The sequence below is a fragment of the Gekko japonicus genome, unplaced genomic scaffold, assembly GCF_001447785.1.
Source record: "Gekko japonicus isolate JY-2015 unplaced genomic scaffold, Gekko_japonicus_V1.1 scaffold12, whole genome shotgun sequence".
Taxonomy (NCBI): domain Eukaryota; kingdom Metazoa; phylum Chordata; class Lepidosauria; order Squamata; family Gekkonidae; genus Gekko; species Gekko japonicus.
Window position 1 is genome coordinate 1,363,550 of NW_015161947.1, and position 27,059 is coordinate 1,390,608.

Sequence of the window (27,059 nt, forward strand, 5' to 3'; positions counted from 1 at the left end):
AAAGTGGTTTCCTTTATTAGATTATTACACTTCTCACAATGTGGGTTTTAGAAAATCGGTTCATATGAGCTTGCTTAATATCTGATTGCTTGGATGTTGTTTTGAATATGTAGTTATGGCCCACTTCTTAAATGTAACATAAATGAGAAGCATTTTTGTAAAAAAAAATAAGGGGGGGGAGGGTATGCTCTGCAGGGCCCCCCCCAATTCAATGCCCAGGACAAACCCCTGCACCAAGAAACCCAAACTGAAGGTAGTGCATTCCTACCATGATGTTAACCCCCACTATGAAGAGATTTCTGAGAAACATGACCCCTAAGGAGGTAAAGAAGGGGCAAAAGGTGTTCCCCCAATTGTTTTTCATGGGCCTGGAAGGCTGCTGCCCCCCCCCCATTGGTCAATTGTGTAGCTCAGAGTTCTGAGGTAAAACCTGCCTGCTTGCACCCACCTCCCTCTGATTGCTCAGCTGTGGATCTCAATGTTCTGAGGTAAAAACAAAGTTACAAGAGATTGCAGACAGTTGAAGACAGTTACATAAATCAGCAGTTCAAGACTCCTTAATAGACATTTCTCATAACAGCCAGCATGGCAATTGAGTTTATGAATGTTCATGGGGAGATAGCAAAGGACCTTTCTAGGAGTGGTCTACAGAGAGGTCCTTCATCTTCTCCATTAAAATTCCTACAACAAATTTTACATTTCAAAAGTCACATAATCAGAATTATAACTGGATTTATGGAACTTAAATACCCTAGTGAAGCATGAGTATCAGGCTAGTAATCCATATGCAAACAAAGAGGGTCCCCCCCCCAAGAAATATTGAAACTAATAAATACAGCTGTTGCTACACATCTTCTGGTGCTGTGACTCTTGGACTTTGCATTCCATTGTTTTGTGCAGAGGGAATGGAACAATAGTATACTGCTCCTGGCACAAGCTCACTTCTGCCAGCAGAGGGAGGTGGTTTCCCCTGATTCTCCTTTGTACTTCAGATCCAGCACTGTTCTTGGGGGACCCTAAAACCTAGAAGAGTAGCCCTAATAGCCCAGCCCAGTCTAGTTTGATCTCATCAGAGTATGCAAGCAAAGCAGGCTCAGCCACAATTGGTACTTAGATGGTAGACCACCAAGGAAGACCAGGGTTGCTATGTAGAGGAAGGTAATGGGAAACCACCTCTGCTCATCTCCTGCCTTGAAAGTCCCATGGGGTAGAACTTCATGGGGTCGCCATGAGTCGGTTGTAACTTTACAACACACTTTACCTTTTAAAGCCCACGGGCAGTGTTTTGGGGGATTGTGGGGAGGCTACAATGGGGAGGAGAGCCAGTTTGGTGTAGGAGAGCCAGTCTGGTGTCGTGGTTAAGGGCGCGGACTCTAATCTGGGAGAACCGGGTTTGATTCCCCACTCCTCCACTTGCACCTGGCTGGATGACCTTGGGCAAGCCGTAGTACTGATAAGAGCTGTTCTTGAAAAAGAGCAGTTTCTGTCAAGAGCTCTCTCAGCCCCACCTACCTCACAGGGTATCTGTTGTGGGGAGGGGAAGGGAAAGGAGTTTGTAAGCCACTCTGAGACAGCTTTGGGTGGTGAAGGGCAGGGTATAAATCCAATCTCCTCCTCCTCCTCTTCTTCTTCTTTTCCTCCTCCTCCTCCTCCTCCTCCTCCTCCTCTTCTTCTTCTTCCTCCTCCTCCTAGTAGTGGATCGTAAGATCTAGCTTAGCAAATTCTGATGGCAGCACTTCCAAAACACTTGGTGTACATTCCTAAAAATCTGTGAATTCCTAGATGATGTAAAACAAGTAATTAAAATATCAGGTGAAAACTGATATTTGATCTCATGATTCAGATCTAACTTTAAAAAGCTCCGCAACACTGATTTCATTATATGCCTCCCCCCTTTTAAATTTCAGAGCTTATCCCATCCAGGAATATCCTTGCCAAACGATACAGGCTGCTGCTGTAATGCACATGATCATGAATAACCTTGATCCTGCAGTGGCCCAGGTAATGAAACTTCAGTGAAAGCTTAGTCCTGGAAAGAAATCTGACCTTGATGTTAGTGGACTTGTGAGTTAACATATTTCAGTTCCTCTTTGATTATTCTGAAATGGAAGAAGCGTCTAAGTTTCTAATACTAATTTGAAGTACAAAGGATTGGCAAAATATTAGTATGTCACTTTTAAACAAGTACCTGAGCCTATAGACTGCTGAGCCAGTAGGGGTGAAAATAATAGGGTACCAGGAGTCTGTGACTTCTAGCCATGCTTTAACCAAATAAAAAATTCCATATATTGCTTAAGAGCAGTCACTTAAACATCTGTCTTTAGAGCTGCCTTTTTGTAGTTTGTAAGTTTGTGTACCAGTAGTTGTGTTCATGCTAGCACCTTAACATAGTTTGGCAGAAGGAAGTACCACCAGACATACTCCTATGAATACAATGGGTTGGGCCCTAAGATCCATAATCTCCATTCTGCTCATAGAAGGGATAATTACTACTTCTCCCTGTTTGCTGTAGTCCCCTGTATCTCCAAATGACCACTCCTGATGGTATAAGGGACCCTTGAGAACAGCATGGAATGCCATGGGGAGAGGGCTGCATCTTGAATCAGAAATCTGTGAAAATCACAGAATTCCCCAACGTGTGAGTGGAAATTCCAGGAGTATACAGTATATAGTTATACCCCTGACTAACTTGATCTTGAAAACTAAGCAGGGTTGGCCCTGGTTAATACTTGGATAGGAGATTACCAGAGGCAGGCAATGACAAGCCACCTCTGAACATCTCTTGCCATGACAATCCTATGGGGTCACTGTCATTTGATGGCCAAAAAATATAGATTCATTTGAAGGGGTTTTTTTTGTGATATGGATTTTGTTGAGAATTCAGTAAAAAAGTTCTGAGATTACTACTAAGGTGCTGTTCTGAAATGGCAAGCACTATTTTGAATATAATTACAAATGTGCTTTCTGCAGTTTCCCCAAGAACTTGTAACTTATGGAGGAAATGGACAAGTCTTCAGCAACTGGGCACAGGTATGGTGCTGATACAAATTTCACTGCGGTCACATACGCCAGATAAAATGGGGGGAAGTGAGGCTATTCCCTCCGGAGGAATTTGACCTGCAGTTACGTGATCACACAGTCCTTTGGGCTGCGGGCACAGCCCGCCACGACCAATGTTCCCTCTAAGCTGTGGAGTCTTGTGAGCAAAAATTCTACATTGTGAGCTACCGGCATTAAAGTTGTGAGCAAACAATTAGGCTACGGCATCAATTAGCTTGCTCTGGAGCCCCATCCTTCCTGAGCGAGGGCAAAAATGTGTGAGCCGGAGGCTAAAAAACTGTGAGCTAGCTCACACTAACTCAGCTTAGAGGGAACACTGGCCACGACGTGATCAGACGCAACCGCGGGTGAGTTGGGGTTGTTGTTTTTGCGCCATTTGTTTCCAATGCACTTAAACAAGGAATCGATGGATCACACCTCCACATTGAGGGCTCCCTATGGAGTGTGCGATGATGCGCATACTGAGGGGGGGGGGATGGCACAGAGTCAGGATGGCCTGATCAGACTATCCCAACGCCATGAGAGCGCGCTGGACAGGGGAAAGTGTCCGTGGCCTGTAGCAACCCGTTTGCTACTGGACTTTCCCTGGTGCCTGTTTACTCCACTTCTGCAGTGCAGCAACACGGGTTGCTGACGGCTGCGGGACGCTTCCCACATGTTCGTGTCTGATCTCACCCTTTAAATCCCCCTGGCATTCGCGCCTATGTCAGGGCTAATTGTGTGTATGATCGCAGCCATAGTCTTGTCTGTGCTGCTGAAGGATTACTTTCTTGCACTCCGCTGCAAATGGAATTGACTTGGGTGCTCCAGAGAGCACTTAATATTGCACTATATTAACCATAAAAGCTATCCTCTGCGTAAAGATCTCGCTACTCAGAAGTGTGTCATCTTCAGCAAAAGTTTCTACTTCTCCATGAAAATTTCCTTGCCTTCTTTTATTTTCAGTCTAAACTACTTCCTGACATCTTGTGGCTGGTAGGTTTTCTTGAGGCATTTATGAATTGTTTATCAATTCACGTTCTGTTGGGAAAGGGGAAGGGTCTTAAGAGCACCTTTTCATTTTGTAGCTAGCCAACCGCTTTAAAATATGTTATTGCTTGTGATAGTAACAGTGCCATGACGGAACAGTAATGATTAAATTTTGTTAAAATGAGTAGTAGTATTTTTGATTGTCTACAAAGTGAAAACCATCTCCCTGTCTCCTAAAACAAGAATTTACAATTTACAATTGAATTGTGAAAGCTGACAGACAACCAGTGAGAAAAAGTGGAAGTAATTTACACTGGAAGAAGGGAGGGAGAAAAATAAAAAATGTAAAAGGAGCAGTGCTGCAATTGCATTTTAAACTTTAAAAACTGCCACAAAGCAAACAGAAAAACAGTAAAAAACAACAACATTGGAACACAACAGGATTCCAGCAACACTGTCTGGTCTGTTATAACTGAGTCAATAAATACAAGAAGGTAAGGTACTTTTCATATGATCTTTTTCACTTCCTTTGGCTTTTGAAGGCAAACAGATTTTTTTAAAGGTTTCACACACCTTTATGGTTAAACCCACTCTGGCTTCTGAAGGCAAATAGATTTTTCAGGCTTCACACCACCTTAAGGATAAAACACTGTCCTCCCACAGTTAATAAAGTTTTAATCTGAGTTTTCCAGAACCTGTTTTGCTCCAATGCCTTTTGTTGTTGTTTTTGTGTTGTGTGAAGCCTTAAAATTTGCCTTCAGAAGCCAAATTGGGTTTAAAGGGCCTATAGGAAAAAGGAACTAAATATCCACTATGGACATGGATAGAGTTCAGCTTTAGAACAGATGGAATGATGATCGTAATGAATATAGGTGTGTCTCTGAGCAGGTGTGTTTTGCTCACCATTTTAAAAAAACACACAGCTGCCCTCTACTAATCTGAGCATAGAAGGCAGGGGTCCCAGGTTTCATGGCAGAATGGAGCCCTCTCATCTTTCTTTTTTGAATTAGCCATTGTGCTTCCTAAAAGTACATTAAGAACAAGCTTTTTGTGCCTAGCGCCTAGCTTTCTTCAGGGCACGTATTGTGCTGCAACACACAACACAACATTTGGAAACATGTTATCTGTTCCTTTGCTCCAGTAGTCTTGTCCAGCTTAGATATGACTCAGATATCTACCAAGAGTTTCACAGCAGAACAAACAATACTTCTTTGTTACTAGTTACTTAAGAATAGCAATTGGAGGAATGATTTTTATTTGCTTGTGACAAGGACAGTTTGTACTCGGCATTAGGTGTCATGAAAAAAAGAGGCTGTATTTTTATTTTTTTAAAAAAACTGTTTTGTTGTATCAAACTTCTGACTCCAAACGTTATTTCTGGTGTGTCTTATCTGCATTGACCCTTCCTTTCTTCCAAGGAGGTTACTGAAGGGTATCGGTTTGTGTTTGTCCTGACAGATACGATTTCCCTTCCAGTTTTACAAAGGCTGGGAGCATCTTTTAACCAGTGAAACGAAGGTGCTTGATATTATCTCACTGGCATTTCTCAATAAGAAGCCTCAAAGCTTGTTGGCTCTGAAGTAAACATAGATAGTTATATGGTATTTCTGTTAATTGTACAACTTTTTTGTGCTAAACGTTAGTGGGGTGTTTCCCACTATGTGAAACAAGCTGCATGTCATGCCAAAGTTTGCATGCATTAATTTTTTGGTTGGAATACAATGGCCACACATTTAGCCATGATTAAATAAATTTCACAATTTTGGGTTACCTGCTTCACAAACTGAAACTAGACATTTCTCAAATGTATATACTGCACTGGTATGTACACAAGCAATATACCTACTCTCTTATGAACCCGCCCAACCTCTACGGATATCTTCAGAGGCCCTACTTCAGGTTCCCCTGCCTTCTGAGATTAGGTGGGTGGCAACCTGGGAAAGGGCCTTCTTGGTTCTGGCACCAAAGCTCTGGAACTCTCTCCCCAGAGTCTGTCCCCCCCGCTTCTATTGCCATCTTCCACCAGTAGGTGAAGATTTTTTTTGTTTCCTTTGGCATTCCCTCAGTGATCCCTCCTTCCTCACCAATTTTTTAATTATGTGCTTATGTCTTTGTTTAATTTGTTTAAATGATGTGTGTTTTTTTGAGGAGGGGTGATTTTAAGGGTTTTAAAATATGATTTTATCATGTATATTTTAAATTGTTAGCTACCTTGGTAGCCCTTGTGAGGACAGAAAGTTGGGATATAAATTTTATAAATAAATATAAATAAAAGCATAAGCATGGTACGGATACACACATGTTGGCCAGGGATTCCAATGATTCCAGAAAACAGGAAGGTGAGCTGGGGTTCTCTTGTTCCTACATCAACACTGAAGGATGCTGGGATATAGTCATGTATTCATGCATTTTTTTACCACAATTTAAATCTAATAAGAGAAAATATGTAAAAATAATCAGACATGGGTGTTGCTCAAGAGAATAATTCATCTCACTGGCTGGGTGGGTGGGTTCTTAAACCAGAATATTTCAGAGTGAAGGGGTCATGCACACCCTGGTAGCTTTCAGTGAAACCAGCTACTTGACAGTAATTCCAAAGGGGTACCCGTGTTAGTCTGTTGCAGCAAAATTAAACAAGAATCCAGTAGCACCTTAAAGTTTTACAAAATGTATACCAGCATAAGCTTCGGTGAGCAAGAATCTGCTTTGAAGTACAGCAAAAATCAAACTTCATCAGGATTCAACACAGCACTACTCTCAAGTGACCTTCCTGCCACAGATTATAGTATCACTGATTTATTAGTATTGTTGATAATAATTACTCTTTTGTCCTTCTGCCCTTCATATCCTAATGCAAATGTTTTCATGAAACAAATTCAGGCTTCTCATATTTAGACTTGCATTTGCATTTTTGCTTTTGCATTTTCAACTCAGGAAAACCATTTAAAATCCTTAAAATAACAAACCACATGAGGAGTAGCAGTTTCTAGGGGGAAAGCAGGCAAATGCTGTATTTTAAATTCCCTTCCCCAATTATACAAGAATTCTGTTGCAACCTATTTCCGTTATACAGGCCTGGTTCCTTCGTTATCTAGTTAGTGTGGGAGAGTGGGGTATAAGTAAATAATAATAATAATAATAATAATAATAATAATAATAGTTTGCTCCTTAAAAGCCTATGATAAAGCTGGCCAAGCTGCATTTTTTCTTTTCTTTCTCCTTTAGTTCTGGCTGGTGATGCACTATTTATCTCAGATGACAGAAGATCAGACATTAGTGATGTACAGTGGGCATCCCTTGGGGCTCTTCCCTAGCCATATGAATGCTCCTCGATTAGTCATCACCAATGGCATGGTATGCACCACAATCATTTTATTGTCTTTCCATCTTTTGTTTATTATCAGTTGCCATTTCTGTAACTATGTTCTGACGTACATAGCACTTAGATTTTATATGGCTTAGTTATTGCTCTCCAGCTTTCCTTTTGATCCTTTACCGTTAAGTACACTGGACACAGTACCCTCACACGGACACACACTCTTCAAGAAGTCATAATGTGGCATGGTATTTCCCATACCAGTTTTCCTTTCTCCTGTATGGAATGGGTTGCTTGGCTCAGGCCTGGGTTGTCAGGACAGTGACAATGGGTGCAGGCTCACTTGATGAGCCAAGTACGCTTGGTGGTAGTGCCATTATTGCAGAGGCCGCTTGGCTCAACTTCCTCCAGGGCCGTCTTAACCTCCCAGTACCCCCTTGGTCCTGCCCCTGTTTCAAATTTCTCCATGTTTCTTCATGTTGTTCCTTATATTGGTTCATTGAAAGCTGCTTTGCCTACAGTATTATCATTGTAATGGATAGATGTAGTTGTCAACATGCTGACTGCACAGATTGAACGTATAGACATCAGCTTTTGACATGAGATCAAAAGCACTGGTGATTAGGTTGCCAACTCCTGGTTGGGAAATTCCTGGAGATTTGAGGATAGAGTCTTGGGAGGTCAGGGTTCACGGAGGAGAAGAGACCTCAGTGGGGTATAATGCCATAGAGTCTACCCTCCAAAGCAGTCATTTCTTTCAGGGAACTGATCTCTATTGTCTGGAGGCCAGTTGTAACTAGGGGTGCCAGGTCTCCTGCTGTGGCGGGAGTTGTCTCGCTAGCAGCCCATGTTGCTTGCTGCTGTGATGCCATTTCTGAGGAAAACCTGGGAAGTGCCATCAAATAGTTTTAGGACTCACCAGAAATTATATGGATTTGCTATAAGGTATAGGGTTTCCGGAGATTCCTAGTGTGACATAATGTCACTTCCGGTTTTCCCTGGAAGTAACATCATGGTGCACGTGACACCATGGACCCACCTGTGTTCCAGCTGCCAAACTCCCTAGTTTTAACCTGACATGATCATAATTGCACCCATCATTCTTCATGTTCTTGAGCCAAAGAACCCCTTATCTTCTCTCTGTCATAATTTGCTTATTGCTTGAGAAGAGCAAAGACACATTATCATAATTCTCTGACCATTAGATTCTAGGATTCTTGGAGCATCATTAATATAACAGGGCCACGCTATATTTCATGTAATTAAAATATATAGTGTTTGATCTCACTTGCTCTTCCCCTAGGCTCTCTCACAAGGTAAATATGAGCAAGGTTGACTAGATATAGTTTCATAGTGTGTGCGTGCATATGTGCGGAGGAGGAAATCTATTCTAGAACAGATCGTTCGCCTTTCTTCTTCCACAGCCTCTCCTCACTGCTTTTATTTTACCTTTTCTTTATGCAGGTCATTCCTAACTATTCCTCCAGAGAAGAATATGAGAAACTGTTTGCAATGGGAGTTACGATGTACGTTTTCTTTGATAATTCTTCAGTAAGCTTCTAGGGCCTGCTTTCTGCTATTAACATGGGACTTGGATTTCAGCCATTAGTCCCTTGCTATTGGAAAGGTTCAACTTGTATAACAGGAAGTACCCATTGTCAACACTGAGTTACTTTTTCTTAATTAATTTGTAAGGACCGATTTGTCTTCAGAAGTCTGAAATTTTTGGACAGGTTATGTAACAGAGGCAACCCCTCTGAGGCTATGAGTAGAAGTATAGACCCAAAGACCCAAGAGGCTCTGTGGTGAGAAAGAGACACAAGTGGGTGCAGAAATGTACCAAATCATACAATTAAGTGAGGGATTTTGTACTGCTAAGCTACTATAGTGAAAAGTTTTTGACAGAATTGAGTGAGAAAACTGTGTTGCATCCACTGTTATTGACAGGTATGGACAGATGACTGCAGGGAGCTACTGCTACATTGGACCGCAGGGAATAGTGCATGGGACTGTGGTGAGCATGGCACCATCCAGCAGCATGTATTGTGTATGAAAAAGGAGCCTCTGTCCACTTCTGATTAAAAATGCAACTTTCAGATATGCTTTTCAAACTGCTCATAATCTTATGAGAGATTATTTTAATATCTCAACCAGCAATTCCCAATCTGTATTCCTGCAAGAGAGCTGCCTATATAGGGGGATTCATTAAATAAAGGCTTCGGTGAGCCCAAATCCCTCAGTCACACAGAAGGGTGTTTTCTGTCTGTGAATGATGCACTGGATTCCTTTTCTCCTCTCAGGCAGCCTCTCCGTGGTAGGCAATTCAGCTGCGTTTTTCCATCATGTGAATGTAATTGGAGTGGGTGCATTCCAAGATGACCAGTGTCATCTGTAAATGTCATTAACATCTTTGTGTCACTAACATCAACTGCACTGTACAACAGAGGCATGGATCCTTGATGTGCTGACTTTGCACACGTAGAAGCCTCCTTTAAATGGGATCCTGCTGGCCATGTAGAACCATGCATGGGTAACCTTCTCTTTATCTGCTTCACTTATACCCCCCACCCCATCTTTCCCCTTAATGGTGATCAAAAGCAGTTTATGTCTTTCTCCTCTCCTCAGTTGTATCCTCACAACAAGGTATAGGGTCTCCCAGGTTAAGGACAAATACAATTTTGTCTGTTTCCATTCTTGGTCTAGCATCTGATGGGCTCCACTCAACCCAGTGGGGGGGGGGTATGCAGAAAAGCAAAATTTTCCTTGGACAGGGTAGATTTCTGCCATATATGGGGAGTGGAGAGTGCATTAGGGAAGCTGCTTCCAGATTCCTTTCAGGGATCCTGAAGTTCCTTTTAGATATACTAACTGGAAAAAAGGAGGAGCTTTGGCAAACCAGTGCTGTAGAACAGGGGTCCCCAGTGCCCTGGTGTTCTCCGACACATTTCCTGGTGCCCCATCAAGTGTTTTTAGAAAGTGGGCAGGGCAAGGTGGGGATTTTTGCCCAGCAGGGCTTCTGATAAGCCACTGAAGATATGATTGGCTGCCTAGACACAGGAAAACATTGCTTCAGCAGCAGCTGCCACTACAGAACAAAGATCGTCACTGTGTGACTAAAAGTAAACAGTATATGCAAGAAAATATTTTTAAAACAGTATTTTCATTTTAAAAGGTATCCCGTTAAGCAGAACTTCTGCCTGAAATGTTGGTTACTGTTAGTATTATGCATAACCTCACTCCCTGGCATTTGGTGGTTAGTGGCGTTTCCTGTGGCAGCCATTTTGTAGTTGCACCCACCACACTATCAGAATTCCAAAGCATCCCATGGGCTCAAAAAGGTTGAGGACCCCTGCTGTAGAAACTCCCTGATTATAAAAGCCATCTAAGTTGTTACAAATCCAGAAATCCTTGAAGCCCCCTTCACTAAAAGCATTATGTGATTACTTTTGCATTGTGATACTTTCAAATGCAGATGTTACAAAAGTATTGTCGTTGGAAGAGTATGGGAAAGGGATTGGTAACTGCTCTTTTCTGCTGTGTGCTTTAGCTAACAGTGCTCAATGCAGGCCGTCGCTACTTAGGAGTTGAGAACCTGGCTGGGAAAGTATTTGTCACGTCAGGCCTTGGAGGAATGAGTGGAGCTCAAGCAAAGGCTGCAGTCATCGCTGGCTGTGTGGGAATTATTGCTGAGGTAAAACTGCTTGTACTCATATTGTATTACTTTGTTTGTGTGTTTCTGCGTTTTCCTCTTTTCCTACTGCCTACAACTTTTTGCAAGTGTAACCCCTAGCTAGGAATGGAATGAGCCAGGAAGGCTCTAGACGCAAAAGGGTGCAGAATGTGTGAAAAGCAGAAGAGGGAGGCTGAGTGCCCTGCTGGGGAGCTTGAGCATAGGCTCTTAAGGGCTGTGTTATTTAATGGGGAGTTTATTTGGGACTCCACAGATCCCACAAGCTGAGGTTACGCTAGAGAAAATGTCTTTTCCAGTGAATCATGTCTTCTCATGAAGTGACCAAAGTATGAAAGCTCTAGTTCAGTCATTTTAACTTATAGGGAGAATTCAGGCTTTATTAGCAATCCCTTTTCTCCATTTTTTCTCCTTCACTAAATTCCCTTCCTGGAATATCAAAGCCCCTTGCAACATGGTACAAGTCCCCTTATGAAGAGCGGGAGAGTCCAGTGCTGGTCCGGGAGTCCATAGAGTTTTCCCTCAGATTATTGTGGCCCCGCCTCCAATGTGCCCGACGTGATTGCGTCACTTCCGGGTGATGTGCTGACGCTGGGCATGTTGCATGCTTTGGGAGTGGGGTTCCCCCCGGGGCCCGATCCGCCGCTGGCGGGTAACGGGGCTCTCAGGCAGGGGTTTCCCCGCCCCCCCGGGGGGACTTGGCAAGCCTAATTGTAGTTGAAAATTAGCATAAAATATCTCCAACCTTGATACTACAGTAAAATAATCCCATTATAGAGTCACTGGAAGGATCTCATAGAGTTTCAAGTTCACAGGCAGTGGCTTCAGTGAATGACAAAGATGCAGAGTCGGAAAGATTCAACAGATGACCTGTTACCTGTATTCCTCAAGGAGATTGCTGGTCATACCTAATACAAATGTGTGATATCTGTTACTCATTTAATCACATTTGTATAGTAGTTTAAATTTGCTCCAAGGAGCTGAGACAGATGTATATTGGGTTCTCCTGTTGTCCAGTATACCTGTGAATTATCCCTGTGGCTTGCCAAAGACATCACAGTGAGCTTCATGAGTGGAGTATTGGAACTCAGGTCTCTCAATGCTGTAACCAATGGTTTTTCACTGTGCAGAATCTTGGCTCCAAACCTGTAAGGAAAAGATGGAACTCTTACATTCTTCCTATGAAATATTTTCATCTCTGCATAACTGTGAGAAGCAGAATTTTCATTTTACCCTCTGATATGCTCCTTCACATGACCTCTCCATATTCTTTTGCTGAGGATGAGATCATTTCTAAATAAAGTTGCTCTAATATCAGCCATTCTTTACACCTGAGAATGGCTTTCATGCGAGTAATGCATTCAGAACTGAACACATTGGCTTTCCTGTGCCAACTTCCTAGTAATGTTCAAGCAGCTTATTTAAGGATAATGTCTTGAATTTTAATGTTCATAATAAGTATCCATGAAAGTGGTAGGAAATATTTCCCCAGTTTCCTCCCTCTGTCTAAAGGATACCAACTGTGCTTCCTGTCAGAAACATCTATGACACAACCTAAAACAGAGATCAGTGGCTACGAGTGGCCTGTTCCAAGCTAGAATTCAGATCTACACAGCATTGGTCAGGTATATCACTAACCAGCTATTTATAGCAAGGGCTGTATTTTTTGTGCAATCATTCAGGTTGATGAAGTGGCACTCTTAAAACGTTACAAGCAGGGATGGCTGATGGAAATCACCGACAGTCTGGATCACTGCATTGTTCGGCTCAGGTACTAATCAAGAAACCTGTTTCTCAGTTTTTCACTAATTAATTCCAAATCCCACAAAATTGCTTTTAGGGCCTTTTCTGCAATGTGGAGGATTGTAACCAAACGTAGGCATTTGGACAAATTATATTTTACTCCCTCCCCCAAAACTAGGATTTTGCACCACGGTTTAATCCGGTCCATAAGAAGGAAATTAGCAGACATGATTCTTTTATAAGAGTCTTCCAGTGATATGTGAGAAGTAGTTGGACCTACCCAACAAAGACTCACGCCATCAGCCACTTTCCCCCTAGTGTACAGAACTTGCCTACACAGAAGTTGTCACGGCAGGACCAGGGGGCGTGACGCAAGCAAGCAAAAGTCCAGAAGCAGTCCGAGGTCAAGCCGAGCAAATCAGGCAGCAAGGTTCAAACAGGTTTAAATCACAGTCCAAAAGCAGGGTCAGACATACCAGAGTTTCAAGTCCATAAATCACAATGATATCAGAGGAGTCAGAGATGAACGCAGGGTCAATGAAGCCGAGGGTCAAAAGCCGAGGATCAAGCCAATAAGAATTCCACAAGGTCTGGAGCAGAGATGCAAGGATTCAGGTCCTGACAAACGACGTTTGCCAGCACAAATGACTGCCGGCAACAGACTTGCAGATATACAGTGCTAGCTAATCAACTCATTAGCTAGCCGGGAGCGAGGTCAGGATCCTGTCAATATTCAGGGCTAAGAGATCTTCTGGCACGCATGCGTGCATTCTGTCTTCACTCTCTCAGCTGCTGTCTCCGTACATTCCGGAGCCTGTTTACAGGTGGTGGTGAGTCTGATGATGAATTACTGGGATGCAGCAGAGACTGATCCCTTGCAGGTGTTCCCTGGGAGGCTCTATCCTCCTCACCACTTAGATAGCTTTCAGCTACAGGATGCCTCTCTGCTGCAGTATTGTCCTCAGGAGCCTGTAAGTCCACAGGCTCCTGGCTGGCAGGTGCCTCCTCAGGGGCATCAGCAAGGGCAGGCATGACATCAGCAGGGGCAGGCATGACAGAAGTGATATGTGAATGAATTCTTTGGTCTCAGACTGGGACACAGAACAGTCTAAACATCTTTTCAAAAAATCACACAGCATAGACAGCAAGAATTGTCTGCCTGTGTGACTTCATACAAAAGCCTATGCCATCTTGTGAGGTATAATCTATTAACAAAGTTGCTGTTCGATTTTTTGAATTTGAATTTTAAGACCCCCAAAGCCTCCTTGGCTACGCTAATGTCAAGGGTCTAAGCAGCCTGCTATGTCAATGTTAACTACGGTAGAGACACTCTTAGTATTTGTGATTGAGTAATCTACTGTGGCATCAGAGAGGATCAGCCAGTATCCTCAAGGAAGGCATGGCAGGCCGAGAGGTCAGAGGTTAAGGAGGAGATTGCAAGACTAGAGAATAAAAAAATGAGGAGAGGATTAGAAGATGTCAGGAAAGGTTCGATGCTTGTAGCTCGTGGTCTGTGAGTATGTTTGGTGATACAGTGATGCCATTTATAGATATTATCAGTAGCTGAAATGGTTGATCAAAAATATTCTGAGCAAAAATTATCTGATAAGGCTACTGAGATACAATTTTTTAAAATTCAGTTTCTTGTTACTTTTACACAGAAAAGCCAGGAAGGATAAAATGGCTCTTAGCTTGGGATATCATGGGAATGTAGTAGATCTTTGGTAAGTAATAGATGACTGATCTATGATCTTCTCGACAATGATGTACTGATAAAGCATTACGGAGAAGTTCAATGTGTTGTGTACCCAACATTGTGGCATCTCTTCTACCTGTGATTCTCTTACATATGTGTGTGTGCATGTGTGGGTGAGATAGAATGAATACCACCTTGTCAAAAGCCAATGGACTATTGTGTCCGCCACATTTCCTTTAATAACTAAGCTAATTATTTTAAAAAACCCTGAATACTGGCCTGTGATTTACCATACTGCTCAGCAAAGGTTGAAAGTTTCCTCCAGCTTGAGGAATTCTCTAAATTAGTGGCTCTTCCTTGTCGAACTTTCTGAACCAGGTGGTAGGATAAAGGATCACTGTGTTTTGCTTTGCATAATCCAGCCAATATTAATCTCATTGATTTCAGTAGGAGAGTGAACCATGTGCCACTGCAAACATCCCCTATAGCTTGTTCTTAGGAAATGCATTTTGGCTAATGAGATTATGCCTGTGTTCCTTTAGCTGAACTGGTTTATAACCATTTTCCATAACAAAATCAAGCTAACTGACGTATAGTTGTCCACATCCTCTTTTTCTATGGGCAGGGAGAGACTTGTTGATGAGTTCAATAAGACCGGAGATCTGTTAGTTGATTTGGGATCTGACCAGACATCTTGCCACAATCCATTCAATGGAGGATACTACCCAGTACAGCTGAATTTTAAAGAAGCTAACCAGCTCATGACCAGCAATACAGAGGCATTCAAAGTTCTTGTGCAAGAAAGGTACTAAAGTAATTTTCATAGGTTTTGTTGTAAGGCATTTTTTGGTTGAATGATACTTTGTCTCAGTTGACATCATTGAGGTCAGATGTCTCCTGCAAAACATATTTTTTTTTTTTAAAAAAAAATTGGGAGTGGGGTAGGAGGCTAGTTTTGGAACGAGATTAATAAAAACAGAATCTACACTATGTTATGGTGAACTCAGTCTGAAGTAATATCTCTGCATTAAGCAACACAGACACATGAGATCCGCCTTATACTGAGTCAGAACACTGGTCTATCAAGATCAGTATTGTCTACTATGGCAGCTACTCTCCAGGTCTCTTAGGCAGAGGTCTTTTGCATCACCTGCTGCCTGATCCTTTCAGCTGCAAAACCACACTCTGCCACCGAGCCACTGCCTCTACATCAAGCTGAAAGAAAACTCTGATGTACATGTATTCAAGACTCACTCAGTCCACCCCCATTGTTATATACTGTTTGATAATATTACATAAGTAGGAAATTGAGCCCTGGCCTGGACAGCCCAGGCTAGCCTGATCTTGTCAGATCTTGGAAGCTAAGCAGGGTCAGCCCTGGCTAGTATTTGGATAAGAGACCACCAAGAATGTCCATGGTCACCATGTAGAGGCAGGCAATGGCAAACCACCTCTGAACATCTCTTGCCTTGAAAACCCTGCAGGGTCACCGTAAACTGGCTGCAACTTGATGGGACAGACAGGCAGAAAGAAAAAGAAAGAGAGAAATTGTAGTGTAATATTCCTAAGTCTGCATTCTTCATCTTCTCCAGTATTGCTTACTTACTTTTAATCCTTAGAAGACAGTGTTATGGTACTCCAAAAGAAATGCCAATGAAATGGGTTTCTACTTCCAAAGTAGCATGTCAGCCTAACTCACACATCTGGCAAATACACTTCCACTACTTGTCAGTACCTAATATTCCATGACTTACCAATGCAAATTAATCAGATGCTAAGGAGTCACTACATGAAAATGTTTTACCTGAAAATTTTATGCTCATTTTATATTTGTGAAAGCAGGGGAGCTTGAAGGGGGGCAAAGTAGTTAAACTGCTGGGAGGGTTGGGCATTTTGATAGAAAGACCTGGAGTTCAGTCCAAAATTGAGAGGGTGCAGAAGAGAGCGACGAGGATGATCAGGGTCTGGAGATTGAGCCCTACAAGGAAAGGCAAAGGGCCTTGGGAATGTTTAGTTTGGAGAAGAGGAGATTGAGGGGGGACATGATTACACTCTTTAAATATTTGAAAGGATGTCATTTGGAGGAGGGCAAGGAGCGGTTCCAGTTGGCAGCAGAGGATAGTACCCAGAGCAACGGTATTAAATTACATGCAGAAAGGTATCGGCTCTATTAGGAAAAACTTTTCCACGGTCAGAGTGGTTCAAAGGTGGAATCAGCTGCCTAGGGAGGTGGTTAGCTCCCCTTCACTAACAGCTTTCAAGAAGAGGCTGGATTAATACTTGTCAGAGGTGCTTTAGGCTGGTCCTCCATTGGGCAGGGGGTTGGACTAGATGGACTGTATGGCCCCTTCCAACTCTATGATTCTATGAAAACTGGTGGCAAATGGAAGTAGGTCTAAATGGAAGTTGGCATAGAAAAATAAAAGATAAATGAGTCCTGCAGTTGGAAACAAAAATTTCTTTGCCGAAGGGGGCAATAGAAAAGTCACTAATTTCTTCAATTTCTATTTTAAAATCAAGTCAGCAAATGGCTGGTGGGGTTTTATTTCTGGGAACACTGAAAATGTTAAGTGACCTGGCTGTATTGATTTTGAGCCATAGCCAGTTGTTCACGTCTCCATTCCATAATTGCCGTAAGTAGGAATTAAAAAATTAGGTTGTATAGATTAGCAGTAATTGTTCTCTTCCTGCAGCCTGTTCCTGTTAAGTCTCTGTTTCTGAAACAATGGGCTGGGAGTCAGGAGCTGCCCATATCGATTGATACTCTTATGGCTCAAACTAGATGTGATGGCAGCAGTCCCATTTGGTTATACTTGAGCCTGCTCCAATCATCATGTATAAATCGTGTGTGTGGGGTAAGAATCTGGTTTAAAGAACGGAAGGCTGTGAGGATGAGGGCAGCTGGACTTTCTCTGTCTCTGTGGTGGTCCAGGTATTTTTCTCCCAACCGTGCTCAGTTCTGGTATCAGAGTGTCAGACTGCAGGGAGACCACTGAAGGGCAAAAGGCACAGCTCCTCTCACTTTTGTTTTTAAGAGCAAATCCATATGCCCTATCCCTCTCTTTAACAGGATTTTAAAAAATAAGCGGCTCATCGTTGTTTTGAGTTTTAGCAAGTCACTTGAGACTTCAGCTTGGGAAGAGAAACTGATATTTATTCATGATGAGATTTCTTTCCCATCCACACAGTGTACATGATACCTTCATCTCTTCACAACAATGTAAGATTAAGTTAGACTGAGAGACAGCCCAAGGACACTCTCAGGATGTTTCATCGCTGAAGCCTGAACTAGACATTAGAGGACACACACATGGCTGCCAGTGAAAGCAGCAGCCCCGCATCTCCTCTTTGCTGTCCCACAACCCTGGTAATGTTCAGTAATACAAAATGCATCATGGGATATCACAGTGTTGCAAGTTTTTCAACCCCTGCAAGCAAGTCAGTGCAACAGAGCTGTGGATGGGGGAGTTGCAATTGGATGGGGAAAGTCACATAATGTATTGTGTGTGTGTGTGTGTGTGTGTAAAGTGCTGGCAAGTCACAGCTAACATATGGCAACCCCAGCAAGGGACTTTTAAGGCAAGTGAGAAGCAGAGGTAGTTTGCCATTCCCTTCCTCTGCCGAGTCTTGCTTGATGGTCTCCCATCCAAGTATCTATCCTGCCTAGCTTCTGAGATCCAACAAGATCAGGCTATACCATGCCACCTTCTCTCTCAATGCATTTAGAATTACTAAAGAAAGAGGATGGGAAAGACGAGGAAGAAGAGAAGATGCATGATTCCATTTCCAGCAGAAATGCAAGCATGGGTCATGACCATGGATGGGAGGACCTTTGGAGAGCCACACAAGTCCCTTGATTAATGCTGTTTTACAGCATGTAGGCAAACAACTTCTTTTTGAAAGTGCGTGGAGATATACCTGCCTTAATAGGGAGACCCTGACTTGGTATCAACATGGATTTATTTCATTGGCGCCTCTCACTTCAGAGTGCTAGAGGATCTCACATTTCAAAAAGACATGGTTCTTGGGAAGGTATGTTGCGGGGCAACATGGTGGAAATTGACATCAAATCTCAGTTGAATTATGGTGACCCCATCGGATTTTCAAGGCAAGGTGGTTTGCTGCTTCTGTGTCACAAACCTGGAATTCTTTAGTGGTTTCCCATCCAAATACTAATCAGGGCAGACCCTGCTTAGCTTCTGAAACCTGATGAGCCTTGGCCATCCAGGTCAGGGACAACGTGATGTCACCACATAGCTAATCATAGTTGGCTACATGATCATGTCACTGAGAGAAAGCAAACTAATTCTGAGTGAGGGCAATACTTATTTAATAGGTTTTGAAGTTATTATTAAAAGAAAGGCATTCTGAATTAGCTTTCTTTCAGCCAAAGTAACAACTAATCAATGAACAGGTGTAAAGAAAAGAAGCTTTGTGGGGTCTTTTGGAAATCTCCCCCCTCAGCTCCTTTTTTATGCCAAAAAGTTTAAAATTTGTCTCAGCTCTAACTGGAAACCATGTCTCCCTCATCTCACCATGACCCTTCTGTGTTCAAACTCGTTCCTTCTCACATCATCCTAATCTCTCAAATTTTAGGATATGCTGGATGTGTTAGTGATCACATCATTTTTTTTACTGCATGTAATTTGACAGATGCTGTTGGAATTTATTGTGTGGTTTTTTTGTCTGTAGTCTGAGAAGACAAGTGGCTGCCATCAACAAACTGTCTGATCAAGGAATGTTTTTTTGGGATTATGGAAATGCTTTTCTTCTAGAAGCTCAGAGAGCCCGTGAGTAGATTCTTCGATCTGGGGCATAAAGAAGACAAGACTTCCATTTGGTTGGGAACCACAGACAATCCACTTCTGTATAAGGGATGCTTCATATTTACAGAATTCCTACATTTATTTTATTTATTTATTTCTATCCCATCCTCCCCCACAAGTGGGCCAAGGGCAGGTCACAACAGAAATATAAACAATAAAACCACATCATAAAACAAAAAACAATTAAGAATCCAATTTTAAAACAGATGGCAAGCCAGTAATTATCCGCAGCCGCCACTATTCCACCACCGTGGTACTGTTCCATCATTTACCCCTATTATGGGGGGGGGGGTATGCGTCGCCTGGCGGAAGTGGTACAATGTCATCGCTGGAGTCCTCGCTACTTAATACAGCTGGCCATCGAATTGGGATTACTGCTCCCATTTTGGGGATCTATATATAGGATAACATCAGAGCACCTTAAATATTGTTTACGGGATTTTATTGTGGTTGTTCAACACTGTTTTATTGTTTTTCACCTATTTAACCGGGCACTAGCCTTATGTCAGCCGCCCTGAGCCGTTTGGAAGGGCGGGATATAAATCCAAAATAAATAAATACATAAATTAAAAAAATTGTGCTACTTGCATGGAAGGTAGGTTGTTTTCTGTGCAGGAAGGAGGTGAGTAAAACTCCTATGTGGCATATTTATTATTTATTTCTTTTAATTCTGGGATTTTTATCCTGCCCTACCCTGCAAGCGGGCTCAGGGCGGCTCACAACATATCATTTGACAATAAAACCATATATCGGATTACTTAAACCAGTTCGTTAAAGCATTATCGGTAACAGTTAAAAATTTAATTATCTGATTTAAATACCTGCTGGCTGCTCGGCGAATGGTTTCTTATTTCATTGCAGGCTGAGCTCAGGCCAGAGGGCGGAGACACGCGCTAACTAGAATAGGTCAGTCACTCATGGCGCCCCTGATGTGAATAGTGCCATGGGTTGCTTGAAGCAGGGGAGACTGAGTTCTTTGATAGTATGATGAAGGAAAACCATATGTGGGTTTCATGTTGATTCCCATCTGAAAGTGTTTTCTGTGTTAGAATTTTGTTATTTGCTAAATAGTTCCAATTTCCCCCCACACCTCATTCTCTTCCCCGTACCTCATAGCTCTCAGTCACTGCAGAGCTATGCAATCCAAAGGCTGAAGCTGCTTTGAAGTATCTAATCCAGTGTAAGAATGGAGTAAAACTTATTCTTGATCTCTTTGGGGATGGACAAATTATGATAGACCACAGGTTACAAAAAAATGTGAACAATCTTAAAATTCATGAATTTTCTTTCTTTTAATTTTTAAAATTGTAAACAAAAAGAAACAACAATTATTAAATGTGCCATTCATTTAAAAAGAGGTATAATGGGTTTATATAACAACGCTTCTTAATCCAAAACATTGTTCTACAAATATTGAAGATACAAGCCATCAACAATGGATTCGTATATCAACCCTTCTTAGTACAAAACATCATTCTACAACTATTGAAGATACAAGCCATCAACAAATTGTTACCCATACCTACAATTGGCAATTTATTATCCTTAAGGGAGAGAAATTGTGATCATTAATGGAAAAAAGGTGCAGATATAAATTCACATTCTTGTAGGGTTTAATTTTATTCCAGTCTACAGTGAAAGGGCACCAAGTCTCAATATTTTTTCCTGTGCACAGCTTTCCTTTCCACATTTTCTTATGTGAGATTTTTTTCTATAAGCATGATACACCATATATTACGGGCCCATGTCTCTTTCTTGAACACCTTTTCCAGGCTTGTGCCAGTAGTAGTCTCACTATTGTAAGTCAGTTTTTAATCATAGGTTTCATTTTTTTCATGTATTCTAGCTGGGGGAATACTTAAAAGAGATATCCTGGGATAACACGGCACTGAGTCCTAGAATTTCATTTAGTGCCTTAAATATTGCAAGCCAATATCTTTGTGCCGCTGAGCAATTCCACCAGATATGTAAAATGGACCCTGTACTCCTACTATAATGCCAACACAAGTTGGAAGCTGTGGGTACCATTTTTGCTACTCTGTCTGGAATAAGGTACCGCCTATACATGCTTTTCAGTGTATTATCCATTATTCTCATGTTAACAGATGCTTTTATAATTTCTTAGTGTATTTTGAGTATTCTTCTGAAATATTTATTAGATTCCCCCCTCCCCGACTTTATGCTTTTACATTCCAGATCTGCCATCAATCCATAGCTTGTACCCCCCAGCCATTTCTGTCTTGCTGGTTGATCAAGGATACATTCGTATTTAGTAAGGGGCTGAAAAATGTTCATCTGAGATTGTTTTATTCATAGGAAGTTCCCAGTCTGGAGATACTAAAGGAACGGGAGAGCAGCATCACTGCTTTCTCATTCAAAATCTGAAAAAGCCCTAATTGTGTGGTCTCTGATAAAGTCAGCTACCCTTGTAAGGCCCAAAGTGATCTGTACCTCAAAGTTACTGGATCTATCAGCTTCTATGAAGTCAATATGGGATGTAACCGACGTACAAGAGGAGGATTGCAACCCCACAGTCCCACAACATAGTTAAGATTGATCAGATAGCATTGGTTCTGGGATCAGCACAATGTAGGGCTGCCAAGTGGGGGCGGGTGGCGGGTAAACCCCCGCTTTGGAGACCCAATTTCCGATGCCGCAGAATCGGGCCCTGGGGGGAACTCCGCCCCCTGAAGCACAGTGTGGCTGCGTCACCAGAGGTGACGCAACTACGTCGATCACGTTGGGGGTGTGGCCCGGATCATCGGAGGGAAAACTCTATGGTTTTCCCTCCGACAATCCGGGCCACGCCCCCAACGTGGTCGATGTCGCACGTCACTTTTGGTGACGTGCTGGCGGCATGCGCGCGCACATCCAAGGACGGCTCCCGGAGCCCGGCGAGGCTCCCCCGCCGGTGAGTTTTTTTGACTTGGCAACCCTAGCACAATGCCTTTTGTCCTTCCAAATCCAATTATTTAAAGGACAATTTATTCCATGTTGTTCAGATTCCCAGACTACTTTGGCTTGGTACCTCCTAAACCAACTAGTAGGTGCTGTCAGTCTTGTGACACAGTAATAGCTCATAATCTTAGGGACAACCAACCCATCATTGGCCCATGTCTGTTATAATACCTGATTATGAATCCTAGATTTTATTAATTCTCCCATGTGAATTTATTGAACATAGGTTGACTTCTGTCTAAGCAACCAGAATTCTTTTGCAGGGGCTGATGTTGGAAAAGAAGGAGCCAACAAAGGAGAATTCCGATATCCATCTTATGTTCAACACATTATGGGGTAAGCAGGGGAAAGTGGAACATAGAACAGCAAATGTTGCATTAAAAATGAGACATTGATGCATCTGTGCTTTGGGAGGGAAGTGGGAAAGGAAGGAGGGAGCTACTGAACGAGCAGTCAGTTCTGAAGTGACTTTTTTCTAGTCACGTCTGTTTATCCATATGTGCTCAGATGCTTAAGTGAATGAGTAATTTATAAGAAAGCCTGTTCATTACGTACTAGATTCTATACTGTAGCAATTCTCATATCTTTTGGGAAGCCAGTCATGTCTATCTTTCATTCATACAGGTGCACACATATATGCAAGCATGAAGGAGGTATATGAAAGGAATTCTGATCATAGGAAAGTACTATTAAAATTGGCCATGAGAGGTAAAACACAATGGGCCAACTGTGTATATATGGGCTGTTCCACATCTGTTTGGGGCATTTTAGTCCAGTGAATTCAAGCTAGGCATAAAATACCTCACAATCATGTGAATATCCCCAAAGGGTAAAAAATTCCCAGACTTTATTTTAGGTACTTCTTAAAGTTCTAATTGCATTCTATGAGGAATTTCACATTACCCTTTTTAAACTATTATACTACTGTCATGGAATAAACCGGTACTGGGATGGTTGTTTCACACAGCCTTTCCCTTCCGGTAAAGAGCCGTCTCTGAAGTGGTTTGTCATTTCAAACTGCACCACTTTCTTTTCCCGCCATCCCCCCCCCCCCGCATGCACGATCTCCCTGAGAGTTTTTTTAAAAAAACAACAACACATTCTGTTGGGAGTGCTATGGCGCTGAAGCAGGACTACAAATCAGTGCCATAGTGACCCCATTGAGATGCCTGGACTCCATTCAGATACACTGACGTTCACTACTGCTGGCCCCTGGAAACAAGGAGCTCACTGGATACAGAGTTCAAGCATGGGGGGGGGGGGGAACCGGACAGTTTTGAAACCCAGGAAGCTTTCCTTCCTTCCTTAACTCCCACAAACCATGGACTGTGTGTGCTTATGTGAGTGTGCCTCAGTCTACACTTCGTCTAAAGCAAACTTTTTAAAAATCGACCACACATCTGTCTCACCATTCACTTATGCCCCTGATCTCCCACTTAAACAAGCTGTACAATCAAGTACTTTGTATGCTGCCTCTCTAGACATGCTTGAAGTGGTAAACGCATGCCCTTTGCAGACCAGTTTCTTTTCTGCCTTTGTGTCTTTTAATGAAAAAGAATGTCCATCAATAGCACTCATCTAGCATTAGTTATTAAATATTGGAATCAAAGAGGCATTGGTTACTTTAAAATTAATGGAGCCTGGAATTTCTGAAAACTGCTGGGTTGCAGGCTATTCTGGTGCTTTTTAATCAAAGCCCAAACTAGTGAAGCCTCCTCCTCCTTTTTCATGCTGTGCTGGTATGTTTGTGCTTATTGCTATTTTCATTGATTTAATCTTTAAACAGACATGATAAATACAACATTTGCCCCAAAATTACCTTTTAAAATGTATGCTGAGATGCAGTAGTGAACATCAGTGTATCTAAATGGTGTCCAGGCATCTCAATGGAGTCTCTATGGCACTGCTTTGTAGTCCTGATTCAACGCCATAGTGCTCCCAATGGAACATTAAAAAAAAGAAAGAAAGAGGACAATCGTGCACGGGGAGAAAAAGGGCGCAAAAAGAACTGTCATTGCAGGAAGCATTTTGGAGCATTTTATACAGCAGCCCATAGTGCTTCAGAAGTGGTAGAAGGGATTGAATACTGATGGAAAGCAGTGTGAGTGAACAATGCTTCAGGCACACTTCCCGAACAGGACAGAAGCATTTTTGTGTGAACAGGTAAATATATTCTGTCAGGGAACAGTTACTAAAATGGTTCTGTCTGCAATGACAGAAAAAAAACATTAGCGAACAGTTCCTGAGATGGAATGCATAGGCTGTCTGAAATTCCTCTATATCATGAAACCAGTGGTTTGGAAAGGTAGTGTCTCAACAAGCCCAGAATGATTGCCAAAGGTTGTGGACTTAAACACATCTATGAAGGAGAAAGATCCACTGAAATCTGTTGCTGCTGTAAATTGGCATTGGCATTGAAAGCTATGGGGATTGTAACACAGCAGCTCTCTGGTGACCATGACTAGGCATGCAGGGTTTGACAATTAGTGCTCCAGAGACCAAACCTATCCCTTGAGGATGTCATCTGATTCCACACAGTCCTCCAGTGACCACCACTCCTATGGAACTATGGAGTAGTGATAGAAGAGGTAGCCTGGAGAAGGGCAGGACAGACTACTTAGTATGCACACTAACGTCTGTTGTGTTAAATGTGCTGGTTCATAGATGGTGCATCCCCCCCAATTGCTTTTGACCTGGCTGTTACCCTGCACAAAGTTGGATAGTGCTCAGAGTCTTCTGAAATGGCACAAAGGTCACCTGTGCAAGACTTCAAACATTGGATAGCACACAAAATGAGAGCATCTGTCCCAGAAACCTGTGTTTTGGTGCAAAGGGCTCTGGTATGCATTCCAGCCTCACACAGCTGGCCTCTCCCTCCCGTCTCTTGTGTCTGCCTCTTGAGGGCAGAGGTAGTGAGTGCTAAATCATGATATGTTTGCCTAAAGGCAAAGAAGAGCAGGGTGGAACTGGCCATCTGTCTCCAACCGGCCTGGGACCAAAACCAGATGCCATCTGTGGTTGCTTGCAGTTGAATCATAAAAGACCCTGCTTTGATTAAACTCTTGGTCTTCTTTCAGAACACGTTCATGGCAGGTGTGGGTTATGATTATACATGCACAGTGGCTTATGCCTGTTTGCAAAGCCTTGTTTAAATTCTGAAACAAAGGTCCAAAGAGCCTTGTGTTTGGATTAGTTTGTTTGAAATATTTGAAATTCTTCCATCTTCAGTTAATGAAAGAAAAGCATTGCTAACTGCCAGGATAAATATGGCAGGAATTTGAACTATCTTCTAATCATTAAGCATATTCTCTTCCCAGTGACATTTTTTCTTTGGGATTTGGCCCATTTCGGTGGGTTTGTACCTCGGGCAACCCAGAAGACCTGGTAGTCACTGATGAAGTTGCCAAATCAGTGCTTGAAGATGCTGTGCTTCAGGAAGGTGGGGCATGATTTGACTTCCAAACTTTACATGAATGCCGGGACATAGCTAGCCTTTCTTGCTAGGTGGGGTTGCTGTATTTCCAAGTGGAGTTCCAAAGGAATGAATGGAAAACCCAGGAGTTCCTCATAAGGAGCTTATGTAGCCCTGTTGCCAAATTCAAGTGTCTATGCGCATTTCAATATTTACAAATTGTTAGACATTCGTAAGATGAATACTACCAATTACTTCCAGAAGCTTCTGCCTACTTCTAAAGACCACTTTCTTAAAAACAAACAAACAAACAAACAAACAAAAAACCCTTACTCACTTCATGCCATGGCATATCTACACTCATAAGAGCTAAAGAGGGATTTTATTTTCAGGACAAAAACACACAAAGGGTGATATTGGTAAGTCCATCCATCCATCTCTTCCTCCAGGGAGCTCAGGGCAGTGTACAGTTATTCCCATGTTATCCTTGCAATAATACTCTGAGGTAAGTTAGGCTGAGGGAATGTGACAGGCCTTAGGTCATCCATTGTTTAAAACCTTTTTATTTTTAGTAGAGGTTTTCATGTCACAAATTGAAAGTCTCTTTTTAAAACAATTGTTAGATGAGGTGAACCAGGTCAGGGTGAAGCATCCATTGGCCCCACCCTGTTGATAGCCCTGGATGAACTGCTGATAGTCCTCCTGGTCATGGATAATTCTGAGGTACTTGCAGTTCATTGTGTCTTACAAATTTATTTATTTATTTATTTGGATTTATATCCCGCCCTCCCCAGAGGCTCAGGGCGGCTTACAGAGGCATAGTGCCAGATAATAACAATAAAACAGTATAAAATACTAAAATACAAAATAAACAGATTAGATAAAATTCATAACAACCATTCAGTGCTCCCTTACTCACTTCCAAGTTTTAAGCCAAGATGGTGTTCTCAATGGTATAGCCACACAACAGCAGCAGTGCATGTTCCCACTGCCCCGTCATCCCCTAAAAAACGTCCCTCCGATGGAACCCACGCCAGCGATGGTAATGTACGGAGATTATAAAGCGTTGATGGCACAGTGGTGGCGGCGGCTCCTATTAGAAAGCCTGGTGGAAGAGCTCCGTCTTACAGGCCCTGCGGAACTGTACAAGGTCCCGCAGGGCCTGGATCTCCTCTGGGAGCTCATTCCACCAGATAGGAGCCGCCACCGAAAACGCCCTAGCCCTGGTCATCGCAAGTTTGACTGTCTTGGGGCCTGGAACATTCAGGAGATGTTGATTTCCCGACCGTAGTGCCCTTGGGGAAACATGTGGGGAAAGGCGGTCCCTTAGGTAGGCTGGTCCCTGGCCATATAGGGCTTTAAAGGTAAGAACCAGCACTTTGAAGCGAATC

General features: G+C 42.5%; 1 protein-coding gene across 1 annotated transcript in view; it reads left to right on the forward strand.

The window, feature by feature from the left end:
* The window catches only part of UROC1 (urocanate hydratase 1), a 68,364-nt gene that overhangs the window by 14,467 nt on the left and 26,838 nt on the right, over positions 1 to 27,059 (forward strand). The window contains exons 3-14 of the mRNA XM_015429374.1: positions 1,908 to 2,001; positions 2,971 to 3,030; positions 7,255 to 7,383; positions 8,810 to 8,871; positions 9,293 to 9,359; positions 10,893 to 11,036; positions 12,716 to 12,804; positions 14,438 to 14,500; positions 15,098 to 15,277; positions 19,165 to 19,262; positions 22,520 to 22,592; positions 25,574 to 25,695. Coding sequence (XP_015284860.1) covers positions 1,908 to 2,001; positions 2,971 to 3,030; positions 7,255 to 7,383; positions 8,810 to 8,871; positions 9,293 to 9,359; positions 10,893 to 11,036; positions 12,716 to 12,804; positions 14,438 to 14,500; positions 15,098 to 15,277; positions 19,165 to 19,262; positions 22,520 to 22,592; positions 25,574 to 25,695 — 1,181 coding nt within the window. The remainder of the gene's footprint in view (positions 1 to 1,907; positions 2,002 to 2,970; positions 3,031 to 7,254; positions 7,384 to 8,809; positions 8,872 to 9,292; positions 9,360 to 10,892; positions 11,037 to 12,715; positions 12,805 to 14,437; positions 14,501 to 15,097; positions 15,278 to 19,164; positions 19,263 to 22,519; positions 22,593 to 25,573; positions 25,696 to 27,059) is intronic.